Raw genomic sequence first — 26,000 nt, forward strand, 5'->3', positions numbered from 1 at the left:
TGGTTGTCTCTCTTTAAGCCCTTCTCTTGAATCATTCCTCTCTTGTACTAATAGTGTGTCCCGCTCATAATCAGCTGGAGCCCCCGAGGATCAAAACATTTGGTATTGTTAATCTAAAGACGCTTTGTGCCAAATAAAAGATAATTTCTTTCCTTTGAGTTTCCCCACAGTGGTTGGTGGACCCGTGTGCTTTTGTACAAGAAAGAAGGCGTACACAGCCTTTCTTAAATTTATAATACAATTTTATAAGGTTCTCCTGTGCAAATACACGCCATCCCAAGTACTGTGCAACAAATAAATAAAAGAGTGTAATCAGCTGCCTTTCAGAGGAATCGCCCATTGACAGACTTCAGCTCCATCATAAACCACAGCGGGTGGCAGAAGCCTTTTTCTCCTCTGCAGGATGCATAGCAGCACACAAAGTAGTTTATCCACTTGCTGCTTATTCTTTTCAGAGCAAACCTCCAGCATCCATTATGTTATTTTTCCTCCACACATTATTTTAGATGTTTAACTGTGTTAGCAGAGCCTGTCCTACTATCGTTTCAGCCATACACACATCAGCTGCTTAAATGGCACATATTTATTTATCAAGCTTTCACTGACTGAATGTGTCTTCTTTGGTTCCTTGATACCATTTCCTACCATTTTTTTTAAAAAAAAAACCCATTTTGTTTAATTACGTTGATGAATTACTGAATCATTTTAAAAAATACAGTTAAGCCCTTGTTAGTGTAAGAAAAGAAAAATATGGGAATTATAAAAGCCTGGGAGCGTTACTGTCCTTTACTAAATAATAAGCTAATAAATTGCCTTCAATAAGGAGCAGATTTTAATTTTTTTTTAATATAGCTGGCAAATGGAAAGCTTGTTGGCTCCATTTGTAAAATGCTGACATGCTGACAGATGAACAGTGACAGTCCTGAAATCTACCCCCACTGCATCTGGGGAGGGTGCATGTGTTTCTCCAGCTGTCTGTCACTTGTCCAGGTTATGGAAGGCAAAGTAAGGTAGCTGATAAATCACTGCCTCAGCCATCTGCTGTTGGACAGTTCCAAGAGAAACGTCAGTTGTTTTTGTGATATGTATAAGGACCTAACAATACGAGTATCTCAGTGATCGAAGTGTCAACTGACATCTCCTAATATTAAAAAAATAAAACTCCCCAGGTGAATAAGAAATGTGATGAGGCGAGGCAAGAGAAGGAGACCATGGTGATGAAATACGTGCGGGGTGAGAAAGAGGCCCTCGACCTGAGGCGGGATAAAGAGAGTCTGGAGAAGAAACTGAGAGAAGCCACCAAAGAGGTGGATCGCCAGGCCCTGCGAGGAAACCAGCTGGCTCAGGAGAAAGGGCGGCTGCAGCAGCTGTATGAAGCAAAGGTGACTATTTTATAGTGCCTCTGTTTTATAGAGAGAGTTTTGTATTTATCTATTTGAACTCATTTAAATTCAGCCTAATTTGCCACTAGACATAATAAAAAAATAGACATAGCTTTTGCTTTGAATACACAGTACTTCACAGTGAAAATTAGATCACATAAGCGACCTTATATTAGTTTTTCAGTGAAGCGAGCATTGTGTGGGCGATAGATTTATTCTTCCTACGGTGGTTTGCAGATGTAGGACCCTTTTAGAACTATCAGTGAGAAACAAAAAGCAGGTTTTTTAATAAAAGAAATGTTGGCTCCCAACCAAATATCTGTTTGCTGATCTGTCCTTTGAACTGCGTTCTTAGGAAGGGGAGGTTGGCAGGTTGACTCGAGATGTGGACAAACTAAAGGAGGAGATCAACTCCCATCTCATCAAGGTCAAATGGGCCCAGAACAAGTTAAAGAGTGAGGCAGATGCGCACAAGGTAATGTAACTTTTGTGTTTATTTTTTGTTATTTTATTAAAATTTAATAGTCAATGAAGGTAAAAAAGGAGGTGTACAAGGTTAATTTGACCTCTGTTGCATATATTATCCTCAGGATTTCGATGATATTATAGAGTGAGCATGTGCACCTCAGCATGCTAGAGCCAAATTTTATTCAAAAATTAAAATGACACATTTACATGACTACATGCAGCTCCAGTTTTCAGAGTATGCCTTACCCATATTATTAAAACAGCATTCCTCTTCTGGTTAATGTTAATTTCCTTTTGTTTAAAGACCGGTTGTTTGTCAAAGACTTACGCCAGCATACAAATTACATCTCCTTCAGTCATTTTTGTCTGCAGACACGCCATAAAAAAACATAATTAGAGGCATCTTGTGAGTCACAGGCAAAATGAAATGGGGTGAAAATGGTACAGTAATGGACCTGCAAGAAAATCATCATTAACATCATAGCTGTTTTTGAGATCGTCTTATTACAAACTAATGGTTTTATTTTTGAAGTGACTCCAAGCAAATATGAGGCTATAAACAGAGGGGAAATGGTAAAAAAAAAAAAAAAAGTCGGTGGTTCCTGAAGGTCGCAGCTGTTGAGCCACTTTTCTGTGTGGTTGACAGGTATCTGTGCATCTTAAAATTGTGCTTTAGTGCTATAGTACAAAAGCATATTTGTGTTTATTTGCAGGAAACTAAAGACAAACTGAGAGAGACCACGTCCAAGTTGGCCCAGGCGAAGGAAGAGACTGAGCAGATCCGCAAGAACTGCCAGGACATGATTCGAACATACCAGGTTTGTGATATTTAACACAGGAAAATAACAGATTGCTCAAGACCATGGAAGAAGTAGATTTTCCCAGAATCAGTCTGAATAAGTGTTTATTTGTGCATGATTTGTATCTGTCACTGCAATCAGTTGGCTTACTTTTGAATAAATGGCCTAACCCAACACAAAAGTTGATCTTTAACTATAACATGCTATTACGCGTGCAGACAAAGACTGCATGACGCTATTGCCGCGGCATTGTTCTTTTCATAGAATTTAAAAATATGCTATTCAGTAACAACTGAACTAGAGCACGACCGATTCTGCTTCAAGAGAAAAGCATTTTTCATTTGTACCTTGTGATGGTAGCAAAGAGCTGTGCTAGTCTCTGTCTCTGTGGTAGAAAGATTATTACCTTTTTTTTAAATCGCAGACAACAGTGTCAGCATATCACAAAGTAAGACTTAAAAATAAAACAATATGACATAAACCACAAATGGAAAATCATTACTGGCAGTTATTCCCTGTTATTTGTGTCTATAAAAATATTTTCCTTCAACTGAGACCCCTCTTTTTTATTCTTTTTTTTTTAAGGCTGTCTTTTTACACTGTATTTGACTTTTCTCTTGCCCTGTTTGTTTTTTAAAATCTTCACTGTCTACTCTCTTTCAGGAATCAGAGGAACTCAGGTCCAATGAGCTTGATGCTAAACTTAGGGAGACGAAAGGAGAGCTGGAGAAACACAAGCAGGAACAAACAGACCAGTTAGAGGTGAAACTAAATACGCATACACAACACATTCTCAGAGATGTGTACCCAATCCTATCATCCACTTTGCCCTCCTAAGGCAAAACATAGCATCTGCATGTCAAGTTCAGTTTACTACATTGCATTATAGCATTAGGATTTTCACTGAATAAGCAGTAGATTTGTTAGATTGTGTTAACAAGAGTTGAAAACTGAAAAATTGGGGAAAATGTAATAATAACACAAAAAAGAGAATTATAACGTAGAGAATAAAAATAAAAAAAACCCTCCCCATTTTATTGAAGATTAACTTGTTAAACTAGGTTGCTAGAAGGAGCCTTTGACACTGACAAAAAACAACAGGAACTTTAAATAAATTGGTTACGTTTGTGCACTTAGTTGATAATGAGGTTAAACTGCATAAAACTAAAGATTTGTAACTTGTGTTGCTTTCTTTAATCCTAAAAGTTGGATGTCTGAGCTGGGAGAGACGTCATCCTGAGTTTATGTTTTGCAGTTATACTGCTTTTTCACACTGCTGCAATCTTGGATTATGAAGTTGGGATTGGTGGGGCTTCTTTGACTTTCCAAGTGAGAAATCTAGCTCTGCTTTTTGTGAGGATGCACTGATTTTTATCGTGTAGAGATCCCCATATTCACTCCTGGACAACGATTGATGCAAAACGGCAAAAACAATAGTTAGTGGGTGACATAACTGTTTGATGAATGAAGGTTTACTTTTACTTGTGAACTCAATTTCGATTTTTATCTGTGTGACGAGGCACCAGAAGACAAAACAAACAATAATTCAAAATTGCACATACGCTGTGATTCGCCAAGCCATTATTCAGCCTTTTATTGATTGTCGATGCCAGCTCTTCTAGTAAAAATGTTTTTGGCCTGTTTTTCTCAGTTTGAGAGATGTAATTGCCTTAACTTGGACGAGATAACAAACTGGCATTCGCGCTCCCCGAGCAGACATGCCTTACACGCAGGCACAAACGTGGACTCAATCCAAACACAATGGCCTGTTTTTTGCTGCTTCCCGCTCTAAAGGGAAATGCACTTTAAAAATAAATGGCCTAGAAATAATCAATATGAAGCTGTGCATTTCAACAACAACTCAGGATACATCACACATCTCCTGTTTTCATTCTACAGCCTGTTTTGTTTTTCTAGAAAGTCCTTAAAATGTCTGTGTTTAAATGAGATGGTCTTAGATTTACATTTTGATGGATTTAAGGTGGCAGATGTTTTTTACATTGTTTTGTTTTCTTCAGGGGTCTGAAATTTGATCATAAAGAGATTCATCCAGTTAGGTATTATGTCAGAGATTTTATTCTTCCCAGTAACTGGAGAGTACATTGCAGGGCCATCACTGATACTGTGTGGAAATAGTTTTTAGGACAGGGTTTATCATGGATGTTGATTTTTGGCAGATGTCACTACTCTGCTGATGAATAAACTGGTCCAAGCCTGTGTTTATTTTAGTATGTGTGTTATGCTCAAGTGATGATGCATCTCAGTCATAAATAATGCAAGTACAAAGTTTCCATTGGTTTTTGGCTATAAAATTAGATTGGAAGGGATAAATGTAAGAATCAACAGTAGAAAATTTACCAGCATCTCCATTACTGCCATGTTGTCGTGGTTACCACAGACTACTAATAGCCCTTGGGAAAAGTTGACTTTCAGTAGCACTGGTAATGGCTTTGTTAAAAAGATGGTCATTGCTTTCACATGCTTAATTAATGCATAAATAAAGCAACTTTAATGAACAGATTACTATAACACACACAGGTTGCCCAGGAAGGCTTCTGCATTAAAAATTCTGCAACTGTATGATTTTCTTTTTTGACCGATAGTTGCATTGCTTTGTAAAACCACTGAACTTAAGTTGTAATAATTAGTCAGAATTAGCAGAGTTCTGACCAATGTTATTTATAGACAAATATGCTGGCTAGTATTTCAACATCACTGAATCACAGAGTTTCCTATTTTGAGTATAGTGTGGAAGTGAAAGCAGGTGTGGCCCCAACTGCATGTTTCATTTGCAAGTCAAACGACCAGTCCTGGTGAAAAATGACTCCATAGTCGTCTCAGTAGTACTGGAGGGCAGGGTATTGTTATGCACTGATTAGATTTCAGAGGTTTTTGGGGCCAAATAATAGGTTTTCTAAATATAAAGCATGAGTAACAAGGGTCTGGTGACATTAGGGTAAACAGTAATTGGAGACTGGCAGGGCCAGAATTATTGCAACTTGTGATCTTGTTGACTTTGGCAGGTCTATGACCACTCGCATTCAGTTGCCATCTTCAGAGTGACAAAACGGCAATAAGATGGAGTCTGTTTGGTATCAACCTGAGGTTGAATGTAGTCTGTAATTAATCAGCAAATGTTGCAAATCTGTCTTCTGTAAAACTGTTGCAGTCTGTATGCACAGAAATTCACATTAAATCCAGCTCTGAAAAGAGCTGAAAAAAAAAATTCAGAAATTTCTCCACAAATAGTGACATTGTTGCTGCAGGATGCAACACGATATGGCACTCAGCAACCTTGCTTTTATGTAGGAAGATGACCAGAATACAAGCAAATGTAACCAGCCAGTTATTTGCAGTCGGGGTGTACCAAATAGGTGCTGCAGAGGATTTCTGCTCATTATTGTATGCGTTTTTAAATTAGACTGCAATTATTTGCAACTGGATGGCTACATACATAAACTGGCTATCATGGTAATCATCTGCATAGCAGAATAATATTGCTTTAGAGAAGTTTTTATAATTGTTTTTTTTTTTTCTTTAAGTATTGGTCCCAGGACAGAACCCTGTGGAACTCCATAATCAACTTTTGTGTATGTGAGTTACCAGACTGAACAAAAAGAGAGGAAAATTTGTTGGGTATTCTTTTGATAGCTTATTTTAAGAGCTTATTTTTACAGAAGCAATGCAAAACACAAAACAGTGGTTGCATATCTAATGGACAATCTACTGCATCTGGCAGCTACACCGGGTGAAAGCCAAAGAGCTGGAAGACCTGAAGAGGAGCTATAAAGAGGCCATGGATGAGCTTGATACGCTACGCACAAAGGTTTGTTCGACATACAGGTGTTTAAACATTGGCACACAGGATATCTCCAGGTCTTCACTGCAAGAAAGTTGTGTTATTCTTTAGTTAAAGTGTCTGGAGGATGAGCGTCCACGGTGGGAGGATGAGCTGACCAAGTACAGGGAGATCATCAACCGGCAAAAAACGGAGATTGGCCGCCAGAGAGAAAAGCTCGAAGAGGTGACTGCACTTCAGGAGCAGCATCAATGGTACAGCCACACACTCACCCATATAGGAAGTGTGATGGGACACCACCGCACACTGAACAGAGCAGTTTTGCATATGTGGCATCTGACAGAAATAAATAAAAGATAGCACATTTACATAGTAACAAATATTGAAGCACCATCAACTAAAGGGCCTAACTATACTTAATGCACAAAAAAGTGACATTTGTTATTTCACTATGAGCAAGCATGTTTAGTATAAGTTTTTGTTTTGTTTTTTTTGTTTTTGTTTTGCTTTGGACCTGTATTACCATGCTGACATGACAGTTTTTTATAGAAATGTACAGTTTGTAATATACTACCTGTTCTTCTTTTTTTCTCACTCAACTGCTTCATCAGAGCATTTAAAGATAGAGCAGAGACAGATATAGCATAGAGGGCAGGAAAGGGACTCTGGTCCCTGTGTGGGTGTGTGACTGTGATGGCCATGTGAAGATGATTTAATAGAAAGAAGGGATAGTCACAGTAGAGAAAACTGAAACATTTTTATATTTGTGCAAAAGAAAAGGCTTACCTAAATAAGCAATGCAATCCATGTACATTTAATTATATTGAACAGTTAAAATGTTTAGCTTGCCATTATTATTATTATTATTTTTTTAGTCATTGAGCCCATTTAAAGCCCATTTAATGATTTATTTATTGTTTTCTGGATGTAGCGATGAACAGGAAATCAAATCACTTCGTGATGAAGTGGATGGCCTGACCAATCAAATGGCTGACCTGCACCGTGATGTACAAGGCAGCAGAGAGCGTGAAGCTGAGTTACTGGGCTTCACTGAGAAGTTGAGCAGCAAGAACGCTCAGCTTCAGTCGGAGAGCAACGCACTACAGTCTCAGCTGGACCAGCTAACTAACAACTTCACCGAGCTTCAAGGAAAGCTGGAGGAGACCAACAGGCTGCTGGAAGACAAGGTTGGCGTACTCTGAATGCACTATCTGATACAATGCATTTGTTGATGAGATGAAAGATAAAAATGATACTAAACTCATTTTTGTCTTTGTTTTTCTTCTTTTTTGAAGTTGTTATCAAATTGTTTTGGTTTCAGCGTCTGCTCACGTTTCCTGGTTTGATTAAAGAAAGATTGAAATACATTTTCTAATCAAATGTTTGAATCATTTTGTAGAAGCAGAACTGAGAAAACATACAGTGGATCACTGTGTTGTTATAAGTAATGACATTTTCCTGCTCAAAATTCAGGAGAAAGCCTTAAAATATCTTTTTAATTTTGTTTTTAAAGCAAGCAGCCATTCCAATATATATTACTACTATATAATTGGTGTTATTACATCATTAGTCTTTTTTTTTTCTTACACCATTAATCCTGCAGTCACAGCAACTGAAACAGGAAGAGGCGCTAAGACGACAAGAGGTGCAGAGTCTGCAGGAGGAGCGGGCAGCACTGCAGACGGAGGTGGCCCAACTGAAAACCAGAGTAGAAGAGCTGAGGGATGAGCTGGTGACTCAGAAAAGGAAGCAAGCTGCTAATATCAAAGACCTCACAAAACAGCTAACACAAGGTCAGATACCCTAATGTATTTATGCATCTCTTGTTTTTGTATAGAAAGTCTAGAATAATAATAAAGGTTGGTTTGAAAAGGCAGATGATTTCTCAAACATCTATCATGGAAAATGGCAGCGTCTCGGTTGTTTAGTGCTTTACACATTTTCCTAACAAGTTAAAAATCCCGAGTTCCATCTAAGGAGAAGACCGGTCTCAAAGAGATCTGTGCAAATCAAACATGTGCAGACACCCACTGTGACAAACCCTTTGCTAACTGTCATGAAACAACAGAATAACTGTAATATAGAGAATTGTATCATTTCATTGAATTATCAACCCTTCAATAGTTTTGTCATTCATATATATAAAGTACTGCAGAAAAGTCTTGATTCACCTCATTTTTCTTTAGATTTAGCTTCCAGGGAGCCAGCTTCTCGTCATTTTTTTTAAAGTAGTCTTAAGTAATAGTTCTCCAGGCTTATCGAAGGGCTTTCATAGTTCTTTTTGGACATTTGCTGTGACATTTTGCTCATGTTCTTATTTTTTGGTTCCAAAGATAACACCAGCAAGGAGATTCCCAAAGAGCTATTAGGTGAAATATTGGCATATCTCAGAATGGTGTGCAGTGTGTGCTTTAAAAAATTTGAGGATAAAAGAAGAAGTGCAAGGCCTGAAAAATTATCTCCATCAGATAAACATTATTTGAAAGTCATATCCTTAAGAATTGGGGAAAAAAGCCAGCAAAAACCTGACACATGTATCTGGCCCGTCTTCTGATTCTGAAATCGCCATCTATGTATGAAGGACTTCAGGAGACAATGAGTGTCTACAGCCTACAGTGAAGGCTCTGTCATGATTTGGGAATAGTGGTGTTGGAGATCTTGTCAAAACTGGTGGAATCATGAATACAGAAAACCTTCAAGAGATTCTCAACACAATACCATCTGGAAATCAACATGACAATGATCGCAAAAATAGTGTCAGGGCAATTAAAGTATACCTGGATAAGAAAACAAAGAGGAACACTATCACAGAGTCACATAACGAGGAGAATCTGCAAAGTGATTGATGAGTGTACAGGTGGATCCCTGCTGTGGTTATACCTAACAGGGTGAGCCAGCTTCCCTCGCCTCTTCTCTGGGAGCAAAGAAAAACCTTAGAGCTGAAAGTTCAGCACTTTTATGTTCTGTGATCAATCCTTTCACTTTCAGCTGTCTTGTAGGCTAGAGAGGACATTTTTCTTGGCAGAAACAGTAATTTTTCATCAGTGTAGCAGTTACACTTAATCAGCATAGTCATTTCAAGCCTTTGTTCAACCTTGGAAGGTTTGCTGAGCCTGCAGGGTTCTTCAAAAGCAACCTGTGTCATGTTTATTCAGGTTGAATCCTTCCGAGAGTTCAGCTGAGCTGTGATGCTCATTTTCATAATATTTAATTGTCAGTGATGTTGATTTTCACAAAGTGTCTGTGACAATGACATCTTGGTATTAGTCACTTTTTGACAGTTAACAAATCTTTCTTTTTCTCTAAAGCCCGAAAAAGGCTGGAGCAAGTTGAGAATGGAGGGTGCGAACGGGATGCCAGCAGTATGGGCAGTCGCTCCAGTTCCTCAGGTACTACTCCAAGATTTGGTTAGTATTTAACACCTAAAGTTGTAATTTTTTATTTTTTGCTATTGGGCCTTTCAATGGGATAGATACTACTACTACTACTACTACTACTACTACTTCTTCTTCTTTTTCTTCTTTTTCTTCTTCTAAAAAACCCCCCCAAACATTGTATCTAGTCAATGTTTCATACAGGAAAGCAATATTTCACAGCTTATTCTTACATGATCAAAGCCACATCAGTGAAAATTGTTCATTGGTGATGTGTGTCTATCCCCTTGATGCTCCAGGTTCTTTGAATGCACGTCATGGCGGCAGCAGTGGCGTTGAAGAGCGGTCACCAGAGAGCCAGTCGGGCCCTTCGGTGGTGGTTGTGGACAGTTTCCCAGAGGTCGACAAGGCTGTGCTCGTTGAGCGTATCGTCCGTCTGCAAAAGGCTCTAGCTCGGAAGCAGGAGAAAATCGAATTCATGGAGGACCATATCAAGCAACTGGTGGAAGAGATCCGCAAAAAGACCAAGTGAGTGGGATGGACCAACATAGAGGAAGCAGAAAACGGGAAATGACACAACTTCTTGCATCTCTACCTCTAATGTTTTGGAATCTTTTTGATTGTTGCGTGCTCAAGCAGTACTTATGAATAAAGGTTTGAAATTGACAGCAGTCCCAGTGCAAATGCACAAAAGTCTCAGATACAGTGTTTCAGGCTTTATGGCTTTTATTTAAAAGATAGCAGTAATATTACAGGTTTGAGAAAATGAAACTCTCTGCAAACAACCTCTGCCTTTTAAGAAAACTAACAACTTAAAGTAGGATGTGTAGTCTATGCTACGTATACGTTCAGTTCTTTTTATTCACTTTTTAAACATCGAAACACCCTGACCAATATGACAGCTAAGCTCTGAGCGCTGAACGTATCATATCTCATTTCATAACTTGGTTCGACACAGATTTTCCAAATGATGAAAGGATGCTTCAGCTGACCTTGACCCCCATACAGACAGTTTACGGTGCTCTGCTTCCTTCTTTGTCTCACCCTCTAATCTTTTGATCCTAACCCATGAAGACACTGACTCATTCATGACAAACTTCGCTGAAATCTATTTATAGTCTGAGCCATACATGGAGCCGCATGTGTATGACTGCTTAATGATGCTCCATCCATATTCATCTCCATCACCTGCAATGAAAAAGCCAGTGTAAAGGACATTTGGACGATATTAATCTCATCGCATTGTTGCGTATTCTACATTTAAGGCCTCGCAGTCCATCGTGTGCTATACTGGTATACTAGGATAAAATGATCAATGAATATATGTTTATTAAATCTATATATTTGTTTTTGATATGATATAAAGCTAAAAAAATAGGATATTTAAAAAGTCAGAAGGTCTCAAAGCTGAAAGGTAAATAACTGAAGTCCTATAGTTCAGCTGTACAGTTTGCTAAAGTTCTGCTTCAGTTTTTTTTCTTTTCATCCATCCTACTTGATTCTACTTGGATCATCTCTGCTTTCCCACTTCTCATTTGTTTCCCAGCCATAAACTCGGATTAAATCCATTAGCCTCAACCTACATTTAAGAGTTAAAATTGAGGACGAATCCCACGGTTGCGAAGCTAAATTTAGCTGTGTAAAATCTCTGCTAAGCACGGGGCCGGGTGTGGGAGGGTTACACTACTCAGAGCAGGGATGTAAATTTGTCCTTTTTGCCTTTCTGTCCCTATCCCTCCAGGACAGCCCGGTGAACACTGACAAGATAGCTGTAAGGCCGAAGCAGGTGATGAATAAAGAGACTGATACATAGCGGCTAAATCTTAAAGGGTTTCAGATAAAGGAGAGTTGGTGGCTAATCTTCGATACCACATCCATGACACTTGTCATAATCATAGCAGTGTTTTTCATCTTTAAGCTCACTTTTGAAAGTGGGAGGAGCCTTTCTGGGTGCCACTGGCCAGGGCTGGACAATACGTTTTACATTTAAAATCTATTCAAAGTAGATATTTGATAGTGATACGGTTTATTGTTGCAATCTAAAACCCTTTTTTCTTTAAAGCTGCATCAGTGCAGTCCACTGCAGTCCCAGTGGCCCCACTAACTCACAAATACGCCTGCAACACAGAGAGAGACACAGTGCCCCATTTGAACAGTTTGAGCCCTAAACCTTTCTTATAATTATCCCATGAAGGAATATGCAGTGGGGTCTGACTTGAGTGAGTTTTCACAAAGTCCAGTAAAGTGTTCAGGTGTCTAACAAGGATACTCATCGCCTAAAATAAATGGTGTTTTTCCAGCCTGGCGAACTCACGTGATGCAGTCGATCTTCTGTTTTGTTCTGCTCAGAAAAATCAGGTCTGAGCATCGTCTTAAGCTGCCCATTCTCTCGATATTGGCTAAAGTTCAGTTGTGAAATCTTCTTATGGCTTTAATGCAGGATCATATTTGGTCCATATTGCTTAGTCTTACAGTACCGTTGGTCTATTTTCTTTAGCAACTGTAGCTGTAGATCAATGGTATTGTAGTATTTTGTTTTTCTAAGCCAGACAGAACAAGATTCTGCAGAAACCATATTGTAATGACTGAAACCTGCGGCTACAGTTAAAAAGCTGTAGCATTGCTACAATATAATAGTCTTGCAGGAGCAAAGAATAATTGCGAAACCAGAAATGGTCCCTCCCACTTAGCAATTTTATCGCTACCTGGTGATTTGTAGATGTATTTTCACTCATCACGCAGCCTTGCATTATGTTCCCGGAGTGGCTTGTTGATGTAATGTGTGTAGGAAGTCAAAGACGGGTCAGTGTATAGAGTACAGTATATGTGATTGGAAGTAAATGAGCTAAAACGAGCAGAATTAGCAGCAGCATCCTTCAAGGGCAGTGATGTCTTTCCCTCAACTGCCACACCTGGTTATTATGGCTATTAGGTCTAAATTGGCTGTTCATGTGACTTGAATTAAAATGATACTGTTGAAGACCAGATGGGAACAAAGCAGGCGGAGGCCTTCTGCTCAGGAGGTGTTGATACCTATTTATCTGGAGAGCACTCTTTTCACTCCACTAAGGCTGCGATCAATGATAACTGTAAATCAGAGGAATATAGGCTCTGTTGCAGGCTATTGTGGGCCCACACTGGTGAATGGGTTAAGTATGCATAATGGGACGCATCACTTCAGGGATATCTGTCTCATTGCCAGTCAGGGTCATATCTTAAAGTATTTTTGCTGTTGTCATGATGTTGTCCCTTCATATTTTCTGGATGAAGGATTGTGTTATGGTTTATTGAGATCTCATCACATGCATTTGCATTTACTGAGCAGGTGTACTTGTTGTTGTACAAAATGAAGCTGATTACTTCCTGCTTATAGCCTCCATGTTCTGAATACAGACCACAATATATTTTTTTTTTGTCCGCTTTCTTTCTTCCGACCTTTGAAGTCCAAAGTTTGTAATCTTAAGAACTGTGGTTTCTTAATTGAGCTGTTGTGCCACCCTCACGCTATGCATGCATGACTCGCTGCCCCTCTTTTTTAGAAGGAAAAAAAATCCCTTTGAGTCTTAGATTCAAAATAATAAGTCATTGTCATTCTAAATTTCTGATCTCTTCCCCCTGCCAACCTGTGCATGCCATTGAGCACATCATGTAGCCACATCTTTAATTTCTGTCACTTTTTTTGTTTTTACTAAACACTGTCGTGATGGAACTGGGGTCCTAATATGGACCCTTGCAAGGCTAGTCTAGAGGTAAGTTTAATTTTATGTCTGTGGTAGCCCATGTGTTTTTCTGTGAGTGTGGATGGGGATATTTTCTGGTGGTGGCTCTTTTATGATACTTGCAGAGCTATTATCCATATAATTTTGCACCCATGTACTTATTTGCTTTGCTAGATTAGAATCAATACACCATAGCATAGTTTGAGGTAGATGTTAGCTTTCCTTATGTGTTAGATTTACATTAGCATAAAAAGCACATGCATTATAAAAGAACAGGAGCAGGACCCATCTCTGAGTATGGATGCTTAAAATGCATGTTAAAAACAATCCCTCTTTTCTGTTTATGCAAACATTGAATCTTTTCAGTTCGGGTTGAATTGCTGGTGCTTTTGCATTTTTTACAAATGTAGGCTGCTGCATGCTGATTGGTACCTGCAACTCGATTCACCTATTTTAACATGGGCCGTTAATGCATGTTATATTAATGAAAATATCACAGGCATGTTTCCGACCCTTTTCACCTCTTTCCCAACACATTCACATAAATGCCTCTGCGAACAGGAATAATTAAACAGTGGGCTCTTCTTGAATCACTTAGTCCCCCATGCATGTCTAAATCTAGGTGTTTAACACTGAAAGACACCACTGGAGGTCAGTGTAATTGACTAGAATGGATCCATAGCTTGTTGCAGACTGAAAGATGACTGATCTATAAAGCTCCTCATAGCACAGGATGATGTTTTGTACTCATTTCCATTTATGGTTCTGTGTTAATTCCTACTTTGCATTTTTCATAAATACTTAATGAGTCTTGGTGGCAGTAGTGGTAGTTGTGTTTAATATAGAAATAGAAGCGTTTTAAACACTGTATTCCTATCTAATGAATCTTTTTAAAAATCTCGAGTCTTTCAGCTTTTATTATTTTAAGTGCCCCATACTCTGAGCTCATCTTATAGCTAGCCACCCTGAATTTGAACTACACATTGCTAGTTGATAGTTGAGTACTTTAGGTTTATGGTTGGATCGACAGCGGGTTACAAATATCGATTATAGTACTGGGTTGTTGATCTTTTCTCTAGGACAGTACGCAGCCCTCTTCAGCTATCTGCACTCCTTTATTAAGTGATTGGAAAATGAAAGGATACGGATGCAATTGGAAAAGGCCTGCGCATGTTTCAGTTTTGATGTCTAAAGTCTAACTCAAATATCTTCCCTCATATGACAGCAGACTTTAAAAAAATGCTAACATTTTAATCTCCCTACCATACTTAACCAGCATCTTTCGCTTGAGCTTGCACTTTGCATTATTTTCTCTCTCACTCTCTGTCTTTGGTCACATATTGACGGAGGGGGGGAGTAAGAATGTAGGCGGCAGTAATGAATTGAAATTCAGTGGCGGCTCTCTATGGGTCTGGTCTCCTCTAAATGGAAACACTTGCTCCTCAGTGTTCGCTGGGCTGCGATGGGAAAATTGAACAACAGGAAGTTTAGAGCTGTTAAGTTGATTAATTCTCTTCTTTCCCTCTCTGTGACACAAACATAGCTTAACCTCGACACCATATTGTTACTGTGATGAAAATGTATAATGAACATGAAGATTTATCTCACTTTCTCATACGCGCATGCAGGCATGCCGGTTGATTAATTGAATCCTGGTCGGCCGCTCTTACGCCGCGTTTTCATTACCTTTCCTTCTCTGACAGGCACAATAATATTCTTTCTAACTATGACTGAATGTATCCCGCGTACATGAGTGCAACAGCCCATCCCAGTGGGATTAGTATTCTTGTAATGTCGGCTGAGTTTTTTTTCTTCTTCCTTTTTTGCTGCTGGAAATGGTTTATTGCTCTGCGGGAGCTTGGAGAGCTCCTAACTATGAAATCCCACTTTCTCAATTTTCTTCACTCAGCAGTCTCCAGCCGATGCATTCACTTTATTCCCTTTTACTTTTTTCTTTTTTTTTTTTTTGAAGCATGTGGTTTGACTCATCTCCTCCCTCTTCATCCCTGCAGAATTATCCAGAGCTATGTGCTGAGAGAGGAGACAGGGGCCCTCTCATCAGAGGCATCTGATATTAACAAGGCCCACCTCAGCCGGCGGGGAGGCATCATGGCTTCGCTTTACACCTCCCACCCGGCAGACAGCGGGCTGACCCTGGACCTGTCGCTGGAGATTAACAGGAAGCTGCAGGCCGTGTTGGAGGACACGCTGCTGAAGAACATTACGCTGAAGGTAAGGCGTACCCCAGCAGGCTTCATCGCACCAGAGTATTCCTCTTGAAATGCAGAACAACTCATTTAAACGCAGTGATGATATTGATGACCAGAGCAGTTTCCTTTTGCAGCCTTAAGTTGCTTTTTAAAAAAAATTTTTTTAAGTATTTTATTTTGTGATTCGAGCGGATAATTAATCAGCCGTGCGAGCGTCACGCTTCACCTTTGGAGCGACGCAGCCTGATGTGACTTCATTATCAAAGCGTGCGGACACTGCAATCACCATTTTAATCCAACAAATCTAAATATAAAAATGTGAGTTGATGTCAAACTGGTGGATTCACAGTTTGACGCATCACAAAACACCGAAAAATTATTCACATCAGCATTTCTAATTCATACAGCTGCCAGCGTAGCATTTCCCCTTCTTCTTCATTTGCACAGATCACGCTCGTGCTTGTAAAGGTGTATTCTGCTGCGTTCGTGTTTTTTATTTTAACGGTTGGAAGATGTTTTTGTGTTTCTAGCGTTTGTGTTCTTGTCGTACATTAATCTCACACCTCTGTAAGCCCTGGAGACTGCAGGATGCCTGGCTCGCTCTGCTTTAGCGCCTCTAGCACAAAGTTTCACACTGAGATATTTGCTATTAAACTTCTATCATCTCGACATCTTACAAATTATTATTGCGTTAAGTTCAGTCAAATTTCTTGTGTATCTCTTATGGCATCTTTTCATTGCGTCGTTGCCTTTGTATTCTGTTTAATGGCAGGAAGCAAACCGCGCCACACAGCCAGTTATTGTCAATAACCGCATGTTGTGAAACCACCATTAAAAATAATGTGATAAAGGGTGAATGTCAGACCACCTTTTCCCTTTCGTTAAGTGGCGTTATGTGATATTTGGATCGCTCTTCGAAGCTTCAAAGCCAGCCACAGCATGCATCGTATTGTCTCTGTGAGATATTTGACAGGCTGACAGTCCTGCGACGAGCAGTTTGTCAGCTTGACATAACTCGAGACGACACGTTGAAAGTCGTAGTCCAATTCAGATCAGAGCCTGCATTATTGATGCTATCGCTGAGCACAGAGACTGTGGCCTACTGTAACTGAGACATGTATTCTTTATTCATAGTTGATTTAAGCCTCATTTAATGGTGTCCATCCTCATTTAGTGTGCTGAACCTTTCGGTCTTTTAATGCACTTAGTAGTTTCTGACTTGTTGATGTCGTATCGATCAATATTCCTTCTCAGGTTTGAAACTTGAGAGGGGATATGACATCATGTAGAGGCTGGATGTGGAAAGTATTTATTTATGTCCCCTTAGTGGACACGATCAGACGTTTTTTTTGTTTTTTTTTGTAGTTGTTGTTTTTTTTTAAGATTAACCTTGTTAAGACTGGCATTACCCACCCAGCTGGAGTGTGGATGTATTTATCAGAGTGCTGCGTGTTGACCTTGTTGTGTATCTATGTTGATTTGCTCATATTTATTCACATTTTGTCGCTGAACATAAAGCTTACAGCCTCAATTTGATTTTGTGGATGTAACCAGCAGTCACAACCCAAAACAACATTAGCCTGTGATTGTGTGGCGTTTCTCCATTTCACTCTGTTTTGCTCTCCACCGGCTCCTGAGGGAAATCTCTCTCCGTGGCTTCTGAATCCTCCAGAGCCGTCAGTTAGTGCAGCGCCGGGCTTGCAGTGAGTTTTAACAGAGGTCATTTATTTAAATGCTGCTCGCTGTGGATAAAAACAAGACAATTACAGGCAATTTACCGCTGTGTCTGTTTCTGCAGTCAGTGTGCAATGCAGTGCAATGCAAGCAAATGTCGACATAGAAAATGTCAAATGTGTCTAGAATCAGTGTCAAACATGGTGGGCCAGAAAAATAAATAAATCGATAAATAAAATGACAAAAAAATCAATCTGGTGGATTTCACAACAAAAACAACAAAACAAAATATTTCTAGCGTTTCCAACACGCCCACATAAATCCAAGCAAAGTGTCACCACTCTTTCAACATGTATTGTCGCAGCCACTTTGATGTTTATGTGGGAACAAGCTTTCATAAATATTTCCAAATGATGCAGCCAGTCAGCTTCTTATTGGTTTTTTTTGTTTGTTTTTTTACATATTAGAGACTCTCTTCATTAAAAAAGAAAAAACCTGAACAAGACAATAAATTGCAATAAAATGTGGGAGTAATTTCTGGCTTTCAGACTTCTTTCTGCAGATGAAAGATGATTGGCAGCGTGAAGGAAGGAATGATGTAAAAACACTCAATGTTAAAATGACAGTAAAATATTCAGACAAAGCCATATCAAGGCTTCACTTTTACCGAGATGGATGATCCAGGCTTTTCTGATTTTTAAGCCGCCGATGATTGTCCTTCATATTGATGAGATTTGATGGCGGCAATTGGTTTCTGCAGACGGTGTGACTAATGCCCTGCTATTTTCAGGAAACATCAGGAAAATGGACAAGACAGGGGCCGGTTTTTAACAATAGAGTTATAACTAGCACACCGGTCCCTCGTGTGCCGCTTTAATGCTTCATCTTCCCTTTTGTTCTGTTTTTCAGGAGAACCTGCAGACTCTCGGGGCTGAGATCGAAAAGCTCATAAAGCAGCAGAGGGATCCCGAGGACGGCGTGAGGAGGAAGTGACACGACCGCCTCACAGGCCCGAGAACTATTTGAGGACCTCTGTTTGTTTTTGTTTTTTTACACGCATGAAGAATGAGTTGAATGTCTAAGTGCCAGCAGCCTGTTTCGTGAAGAAGCACTCAAACTCTGTTTCTGTCCATTTGGGGAAAAACAAGTTATCTAAACCTACTTGAATGATCTCTATTCCATCCATATTGTAAAACTCCCTCTATTTTTTGCCTCTGACACAACGAATCTTCCTCTGGCTCACCTCTGGATCACCCCCCCCTCCCGAGCCACACCAAGAAGACTCTTAACGCCAGTCGCTTCTAGCTTGAAACTTTTAATTGCCTTGTAAAATAATTGACTTCATTCTGAATGTATAGCAAATTCTACCTGGAGTGTAGCTAAAAGAAAAAACAAGAGGCAAAGATCCTGACATTCTGACACATTAGGCTCCACAGATCTCCATCCATCATACGGTAAATACACTGAGATGATCTCATGGCCAGCATGTTCTCTCTGTCTCCAAGCCAAATGTATTATTGTTATTATTGCTGTTATTTTTTTAAAGACTGCTTCCTCAGCTTGACAGCACGCCACTCCATATTTAAAGGTAAACCTGAAGAAAACAGATCAGCCGTGGCTGGTGCAAGATTGTGAACCAAGGTTCTTCACATCAGCAAGACCTGACCATCTGTGCGACACCGCTGCTAGACTTGAAAGGAAGCAGACTGCTTCAGTTTCCTCCTGGCAGCCATCAGCAAATCCTAGAAGCAGTCCACAACGTATTTTCACTTATTTTCTTTTAGGTTGGGTTAAAACTGAGTTTTATTTTAGTACACGTGATTTCATATCTGTTATTCTTTATCACTCACTTTCCTGTGGATTTCTTTTTTTTTTTTTTTTGCTCTCAGTTTAAATGAATGAATACCTCAAACATTTTAGTCCTTAACCTTAGTGTTTAAACTCAGATTGTAGGCAGTTCATTAGCATCAGTTGGCAGTAGCCCATCTAATCCAGACAAGATGTGTATGTCTCGGCTTTCCGGCGTCATTAGCATTCCTCATATTTTTGGCAGATGCTCAGTGGTTGGAAACTTTTTTAGCACCATGTGTATAATATGATTTGGTAGGAGGTTGGGGGAGAAAAAAGAGACTGAAATGTTTAGGTATTCTTGTCACACTCCTCTTTTTTCTTCTTTTTTTTTTTTTTGTAGCGTCACTGAGTCCATTGAAGTAAATCAAATGTAGATGAATCAAAGGGAGAACAGAAGATCTGTAGCTATAGCTCAGGAAAGCCAACAGAAATATATCCAGGGACAAAGTGCAATGCTGATCCTATTTGTTTTTCTTTTCTTCTCTTTTTTTTTTGTCTTTTTTTTGTGTTTCTGAACGTGACTGTCTGTCTCCATGTGGTCTGTTTATCGCTCATGTCCGTGCAACAAGCACCTGCCCCAGTGTGTGTGTGTGTGTATTTAAAATGGTGTGTGCATGGCTGCATGTGTGCCTTTTTGTTAACCTCTCGAGCCTCGTTGTGTTTACACCTTGTGTACATGCTTCAGCTGTCGGGGCTTATAGGCTTTAACCGGAGTTTGTTCCACCGAGAGGGAACGTGCGATTTGCATTTAGAGCAGAGTCTGTCAGCCAAACGAAGACGCGCGCGCGCACACACGCACACACACACACACACACACACACACACACACCTGCAGCTCAGCATCCCCGAGCTACACACAATGCTTTTGTCTCTCGCTGACAGCTATTTAAGTAAGAGAGATACACATTCGCAAACACTTTGGATGAAGGGAAGAGAGCAACTCAATTTAACAATGCCAGTCTCTCTTCAGTTGGTTTGATCTGATTGCAGAAGCTGTCACAAAAGATAAGCCTCCATTTCTTTTTCTTTTTTTTTTTCCACAGTCTGAAATGGGCTTTTATGGGTCACGCCAATTCCCCCCCCAATTCACCCTGAGGCTATGTTAAAATGGACCACTATGTTAATAAAGATGAAAGTTTCCAGGATTGAGTGCGCGGAGTCTTTAAAGCCTCTCTATTTCTGCACAGAGGTTTCGGTGTGTTGACTTTTTTATTTCATTCGAACTGACTTCATTGCGACGTGAGCTCAGTATGCAGGCGTGCAGGTAGCAAACCTGGAGTTTGTCTTCATTCTGGGTGTTATTAGCCTTTTTTAGCTGATTTTCAGTGAAGTTGCATTTTTGCAAATTATGCCAAATTTTCATGCATCTTTAATCAAGAAGTAGGTGCTTGCTGCTGAATAAGGTGATTAACAGTCTTGTATTTTGGCAGTTTGCTTCTGGCACAGAAGCATAATACAGCCTATGCAATACAGTCGCATGGGATTGTCCAAGTAAATCCTCCGAGGCATGCTAATACGCGGCGTCTGATTTTTGGTCATAGCGTGTCAACTCGAGAGAGGCGACGTTCCCGCTGATCCAACACGATTCCACAGCCTTGAAATGAAGCCATGCTGCAGCATTGTGCGGCTGACTAAAACAAACCTCACGTTTCCCTTGATGAATATGAAAACATGGTGTTCAGTATGTGCGAGTGCCGATCTGTAAAAGAAAATGAGAGAAGTTGCCATTATTTGTTTTCCTGCTGTGCAATGATTCCCTTTGATCTGTCTTGTGGAATATTCAAACTGTGATTATATTATACATTTGTAGCTATGCCATTGTGTAAAATTCTGATGAGATGTTTTAAAAAAAAAGATTGTGGATGATGTACATACTATGTTTTCAGGGAATAAAAGGAGATGAGTCTTAAGTTCATCTTGAATGTTCTGCAGCAGTCTTGCTTTGTGCTTTTCCTCCTTCCTGTTGACACTAACATCTGTTGTCCTGGTTTCTGTTTATCGGGCGTGGTGGAATTGAGCCTAATTCAGGTGACAAAGCGATTTTTGCACCGAGATGACCTCCCTCTCAGTGACTTTTGTCAGCTTTAGGTCCCACTTCAAAAGCAGCGGTGTCAGCGGTACTTGAGGTCATGCACGTCGCTGTGCCGCTGTCCATCAAAGCAATCTTCCATTCAGAGGATTTAAAGTCCAAACTGCTGCTTCACAGACATTCTCCTCACTGGACCTGAACGGCGCACCAAGCTGGAGCACGTCCATTTAAATATAGATATAAGTCCATACATTTTTGCTAATTTCCAGAAAGCAAATAGTATTTTTCCCTTTTCGCACCTTTTTAAATATGTGGACTAAGTGTCAACAGAACTTTGTTAGGTACACCTGTTCTACTGCTTGTGAATCTAAATATCTAATCAGCCAATCATGTGGCAATGCATTTACCGATGTAGACATGGTCAAGATGACCCACTGGAGTTCTAACTGGGCATCAGAAAGGTGATTAAAGTGATTTTGAATGTGGCTTTTCTGACCATTTCAGGAACTGCTTCTCTGCTGGGATTTCCCCACACAATCATCTCTACGGTTTACAGAGAATGATCAGAAAAAGAGAAGATATCCAGTGAGCGGCAGTTCTCTGGGTGAAAATGCCTCGTTGATGCCAGAGGTCAGAGGCTGCTCTGAACTGATAGGAAGGCAGTGACCACTCATTACAACCAGGTGCCACTCCTGTCAGCTACGAACAGAAAACTGAGGCTACAGTTTTCAGGGCCAGAAAAAATTGAATAACAGAAAACAAAGTTGTTTCCTGGTCTGACAAGTCTCCACTTTTACGTTTGGATGGTAGAGTCAGAATTTGGTGCAAACAGCATGCTAGCATGGATCATTGGTTGGTGGTGGTGTTATAGTGTGGGGGATATTTTGGGGGGGACACTTTGACAACTGAGCATTGCTTAAATGCCACAGCCTCAGGATTGTTGTTAGCCATGTCCATCCTTTGATTACTAAAGCGTTCTGATCTTCGATGGCTGCTCCCAGTTCAGATCATCTCATACTGTTTTCTTGAACATAGCGGTGAGTTCAAATGAACTCCACAGCCACCAGATCTCAATCCAGCAGAGCCAGTTTGGGATGTCGTGGAACAGGAGCTTTGCATCACGGATATGCAGCAACTGTTTGATGCTCTCATGTCAGTAAGGATCAAAATCTCAGGAATGTTACCGGCCCCATCTTGAATCTATGTCACGAAGAGTTCGATCATTTCTGAAGCTAAAAGGGCATCTAACACATTACTAGCGAGGTATACCTAATAAAGTGTCTGTTGAGTACATGCAGACACAATCAGAGAAAAGCAGTGGATCTGACACAGGTTAAAGAGGAGTTCCAGGTTTTGTATCTTCAGAGGGAGCTGCCCAAAAACTGCCTCAAGTTTATTAGCAGAGTTTGAGAGAAGGTGCAGTCTACCAGGCCACCTTCTAGCAGCTGAGGTACCATGGCTGCCGTTTTATGTCAAAATCTCAGTTATAAAAGCCTTTTTTGTTTAACAATACCCTTAGTCATGCTGCTCAGTCTGCTCACATCAAAATTTTGCATTACGCACATGCTGTCTCATGGTTATGCACATGTACAGACGCTGAAAAACGCCTACAGAACAACTGAAAGCACCCTGTCATCAGAAATATCATAATTTAGCGGCATAAACAAGACATTTCTTTCATTATTCTCGTCACGTAGGGGTGAAAGTTCCTATTTTCTCCACGGGCACAGTAGCAGGTTCAAATATCCAATTCAGGCGAATGGTTACTGAGAGGCTATTTTTAGCTCACAGATAGCGGATTCTCCTATCAGCTTAGATGACCACCCTTGAATTCATAAAGCATTGCCCATGTCCTTTAGCCGGAGCACCAACCTTGACAAGAGCTCTTAAGGTATAAAGATAACAAGTCTATCCTGTCAGTCTGTTTTTTCACTGTTTCCCAGCCCAGATTTAGGGAGCCTCCTGCAGTAGCTGTAACATTAAGATAAAAAAAAATATCTGAATATAAGCAAGTCCTCATAACGACCATCATTACATTCCACTTATTCTCTTTTAACTTAAGTGTTATGTAATTCTGTGCACAAAAATAACCCTTTAATTGGGAATATTCATGTATCCGTCTGGTCCGTCCTATCTGTAATGCTTTGATTATATGCCACTCTACGCTCTGCCTCTTCAGATGCTTTGTCTCGGCCTCTAACATGGAAATTTAGACAATTAATGTTCTCCAGAGCGGCGGTGCATTAACAGCCTAAATTTTTGTCTTGTTCGTTGAGATTTGTGTTTGATGAAAAGGTGCAGAGCTGCAGGTTTTGGCCGTTTGGACAACTATTCATGGTTTCACATTAAACCAGAGCTACATGTGGACGTGTCTGGACTTTGTCTTGTGTATGTGGGGCCAGACGAGATACAGTCAAAGCCTTGGGGGGAGTGATAACTGCAGGGAGTCAGCAAGAAAGGTAGCGATAAACCTTGAGTGTGATGAAGGCTTTTTAAACGGCCCGGAGTGTAGTTTCAGTGCTAGGGAGCGGTGCAGGGAAACCAAGCAGAAACTCTAGCTTTATTAAAGAAACTCTAGCATTAAAGGAAAAGATGCCCTGAGAAAGCCTGAACCCGTGATTCCCACTTGATTTGTGACCCTGCTGGAAAACGCTGGAACTCATCTGTAACAAAACAATACTCTACCATGCACACTTTTCAATGTGGTTAAATAACCATAATTTATTAGCAATTTATTAACACTTTTGCTCTGCATGTTTGATCACTCATCTAAATGAGAAGTTCAGATAAACAAGAGACGAGCTGAGTAGGACTGGGAGGAATTGCTGGTGGGACACAGTGACCTTCACTGCGAGGGGTTAAAAACCCCAAAGTCACAAAAGGGCACTTTTCCCCTTTTAGACTCAGCTTGGTCTCTCGGGAGCTTTGAACGCTCTGTGAAGCCACTCATCATGGGAGTGCAAGTCCACCTCTCGAAATACAACGCTGTTGTGAAGGACCAATCCATCTGACCATGAGTGATTCATTATATAAGAAAGGGACTTGGAAGGATTAGAAGGTGCCAAAAAATAAACATCTCCATATAAAATACCTTGCGACGCTGACATTTTATATGTGCGGGAAGATGTGGACTTGGTAATAACACTTGCTTCCATCATTGTAGTCGCTGGAAAGAGGAGTTTAAGGTTGGTAACCTAAATATTTTGACACTTTCAGATGACATCACTCCGTTTTATTATGAAACTGGAGCCAGCAGTTCATCACAAGCCTAGAAACAAGGAAAACTGCTAGATTATTTTTGTCCACTACATGCAGTACTGCAAAACTGTTTTGAGTCACACTTGATTTCTTTACATTTTTTGAAGTAAGAAATAGGTACAGCAAGTAATTGAAACATATGCAAACATACATGAGGATGCTATCTACGTATAAGGCAATATCAAGCCTGAAAGTCAATATTTGGTATGACCACCTTCGTTCTTTAGGTAGTCTTCAGGAATAGTTAAAAGACATTTTAAAACTCCCCTTTGGATGTTGTCTGCCTTTTTTTTTTCCCTGTTCTCTGTCACGATGATCCCACACGGCTTCAATGATGTGCAGGTCTGGGCTCTAGGGACACCAATCCATGACTGATGGTGTTCCACTGTGTGCTTTTCTATCCAGGTATGTATTTACCTTAATGGCAGTGTGTTTGAGATCACTTTATAGATGTTATTGCATAGTAGAGCAAAATATGATGGTACTTTTCTTTGTTCTGTTCCCCACCAACAGCACTTTAGCCCTACTCAGCCCTAAGCTATGACAGAGCTTCCTCCATGTCTAAAGCCATTACAGATGACTGTTCTTCTGCTCTAGATGGCTTTTCATCCTTCACTTGTCCAGTTTCCTCAGTTTTTTTAAGGACACACTGCACAGCGGGCTGAGATTTGCTAAATTTCCAACTAATAGCGCTTTTGAAATCTCATTGTTCATGCAAAAAAATCCAATTTAAATCTGCCAAACTGTGTGAACGTTCACATTTTTCATAGATTCAACTAAAGAAATGTGAACAAATTATGTGTTTTTGTGAATTCTGCCTAAAGGTATAATTTAAACGTTGTTCTTTGATTAGTCATCTGTTATGTGTAGACACAACGCTGCCGCCTATCTTGAATTAAGAGCCTTTTTTATACTTGAATGTAAGTGTTAATTGGTTTAACAAATGAAAAACAAAAAGAAAACTTTGAAAGGCTTTTGGGAAGAAATATTGCTGAAGATTCCTTTCAAAATTACAAGAAAGTCTTGCTTTTGGAAGCAAAATGTTATTGCCTAATAGAGTAAGCCTGCATGGGTGGAGATGGTTTCTGCTACCTTTGAAGAGAGGCACCTGCTTCCCAGTTGCATCTTATCATAATAACATCTTGTGATCTAACCTTAGTGTCCAAATATTCTTTTAATCATGATCTTTGTTGGTACTGAGTCTCATCCTGGACACTAAATCTCAAGCAGTCAGACAATGACTCATCAGCTTCTTGGGATTCGAATGTAGGATTTAGAAAAAGGTCAAGACTGAGGCTGGCACGGCAAGGAGCGACTTGGGGAGAAAGTCGGAGAAGGCTTTAAAGAGCCGCAGTGCATCGATGCTTGATATGTTACTCATTTCATGAGAGAAAGAATAAAAATGGAGGAAATGAAGATGAGTACTGCACTGATCA

At 40.0% G+C, this 26,000-nt stretch overlaps 1 protein-coding gene across 2 annotated transcripts in view; it reads left to right on the forward strand.

Moving 5' to 3' along the window:
- ccdc186 (coiled-coil domain-containing protein 186) overlaps positions 1–21,199 on the forward strand; it is a 26,859-nt gene extending 5,660 nt beyond the window's left edge. Inside the window, exons 5-16 of one of the 2 annotated variants that reach the window (XM_080873726.1) lie at positions 1,170–1,382; positions 1,738–1,857; positions 2,564–2,668; positions 3,314–3,412; positions 6,390–6,476; positions 6,561–6,703; positions 7,381–7,636; positions 8,053–8,242; positions 9,758–9,856; positions 10,123–10,351; positions 15,555–15,774; positions 18,336–21,199. In XM_080873726.1, coding sequence (XP_080729852.1) covers positions 1,170–1,382; positions 1,738–1,857; positions 2,564–2,668; positions 3,314–3,412; positions 6,390–6,476; positions 6,561–6,703; positions 7,381–7,636; positions 8,053–8,242; positions 9,758–9,856; positions 10,123–10,351; positions 15,555–15,774; positions 18,336–18,419 — 1,845 coding nt within the window. In that variant the 3' untranslated portion in view covers positions 18,420–21,199. The remainder of the gene's footprint in view (positions 1–1,169; positions 1,383–1,737; positions 1,858–2,563; positions 2,669–3,313; positions 3,413–6,389; positions 6,477–6,560; positions 6,704–7,380; positions 7,637–8,052; positions 8,243–9,757; positions 9,857–10,122; positions 10,352–15,554; positions 15,775–18,335) is intronic. The other variant, XM_080873727.1, reaches the window with a different exon arrangement.
- Positions 21,200–26,000: the final 4,801 nt, after the last annotated feature.

The sequence above is a fragment of the Rhamphochromis sp. 'chilingali' genome, assembly GCF_963969265.1.
Source record: "Rhamphochromis sp. 'chilingali' genome assembly, chromosome: 22".
Taxonomy (NCBI): domain Eukaryota; kingdom Metazoa; phylum Chordata; class Actinopteri; order Cichliformes; family Cichlidae; genus Rhamphochromis; species Rhamphochromis sp. 'chilingali'.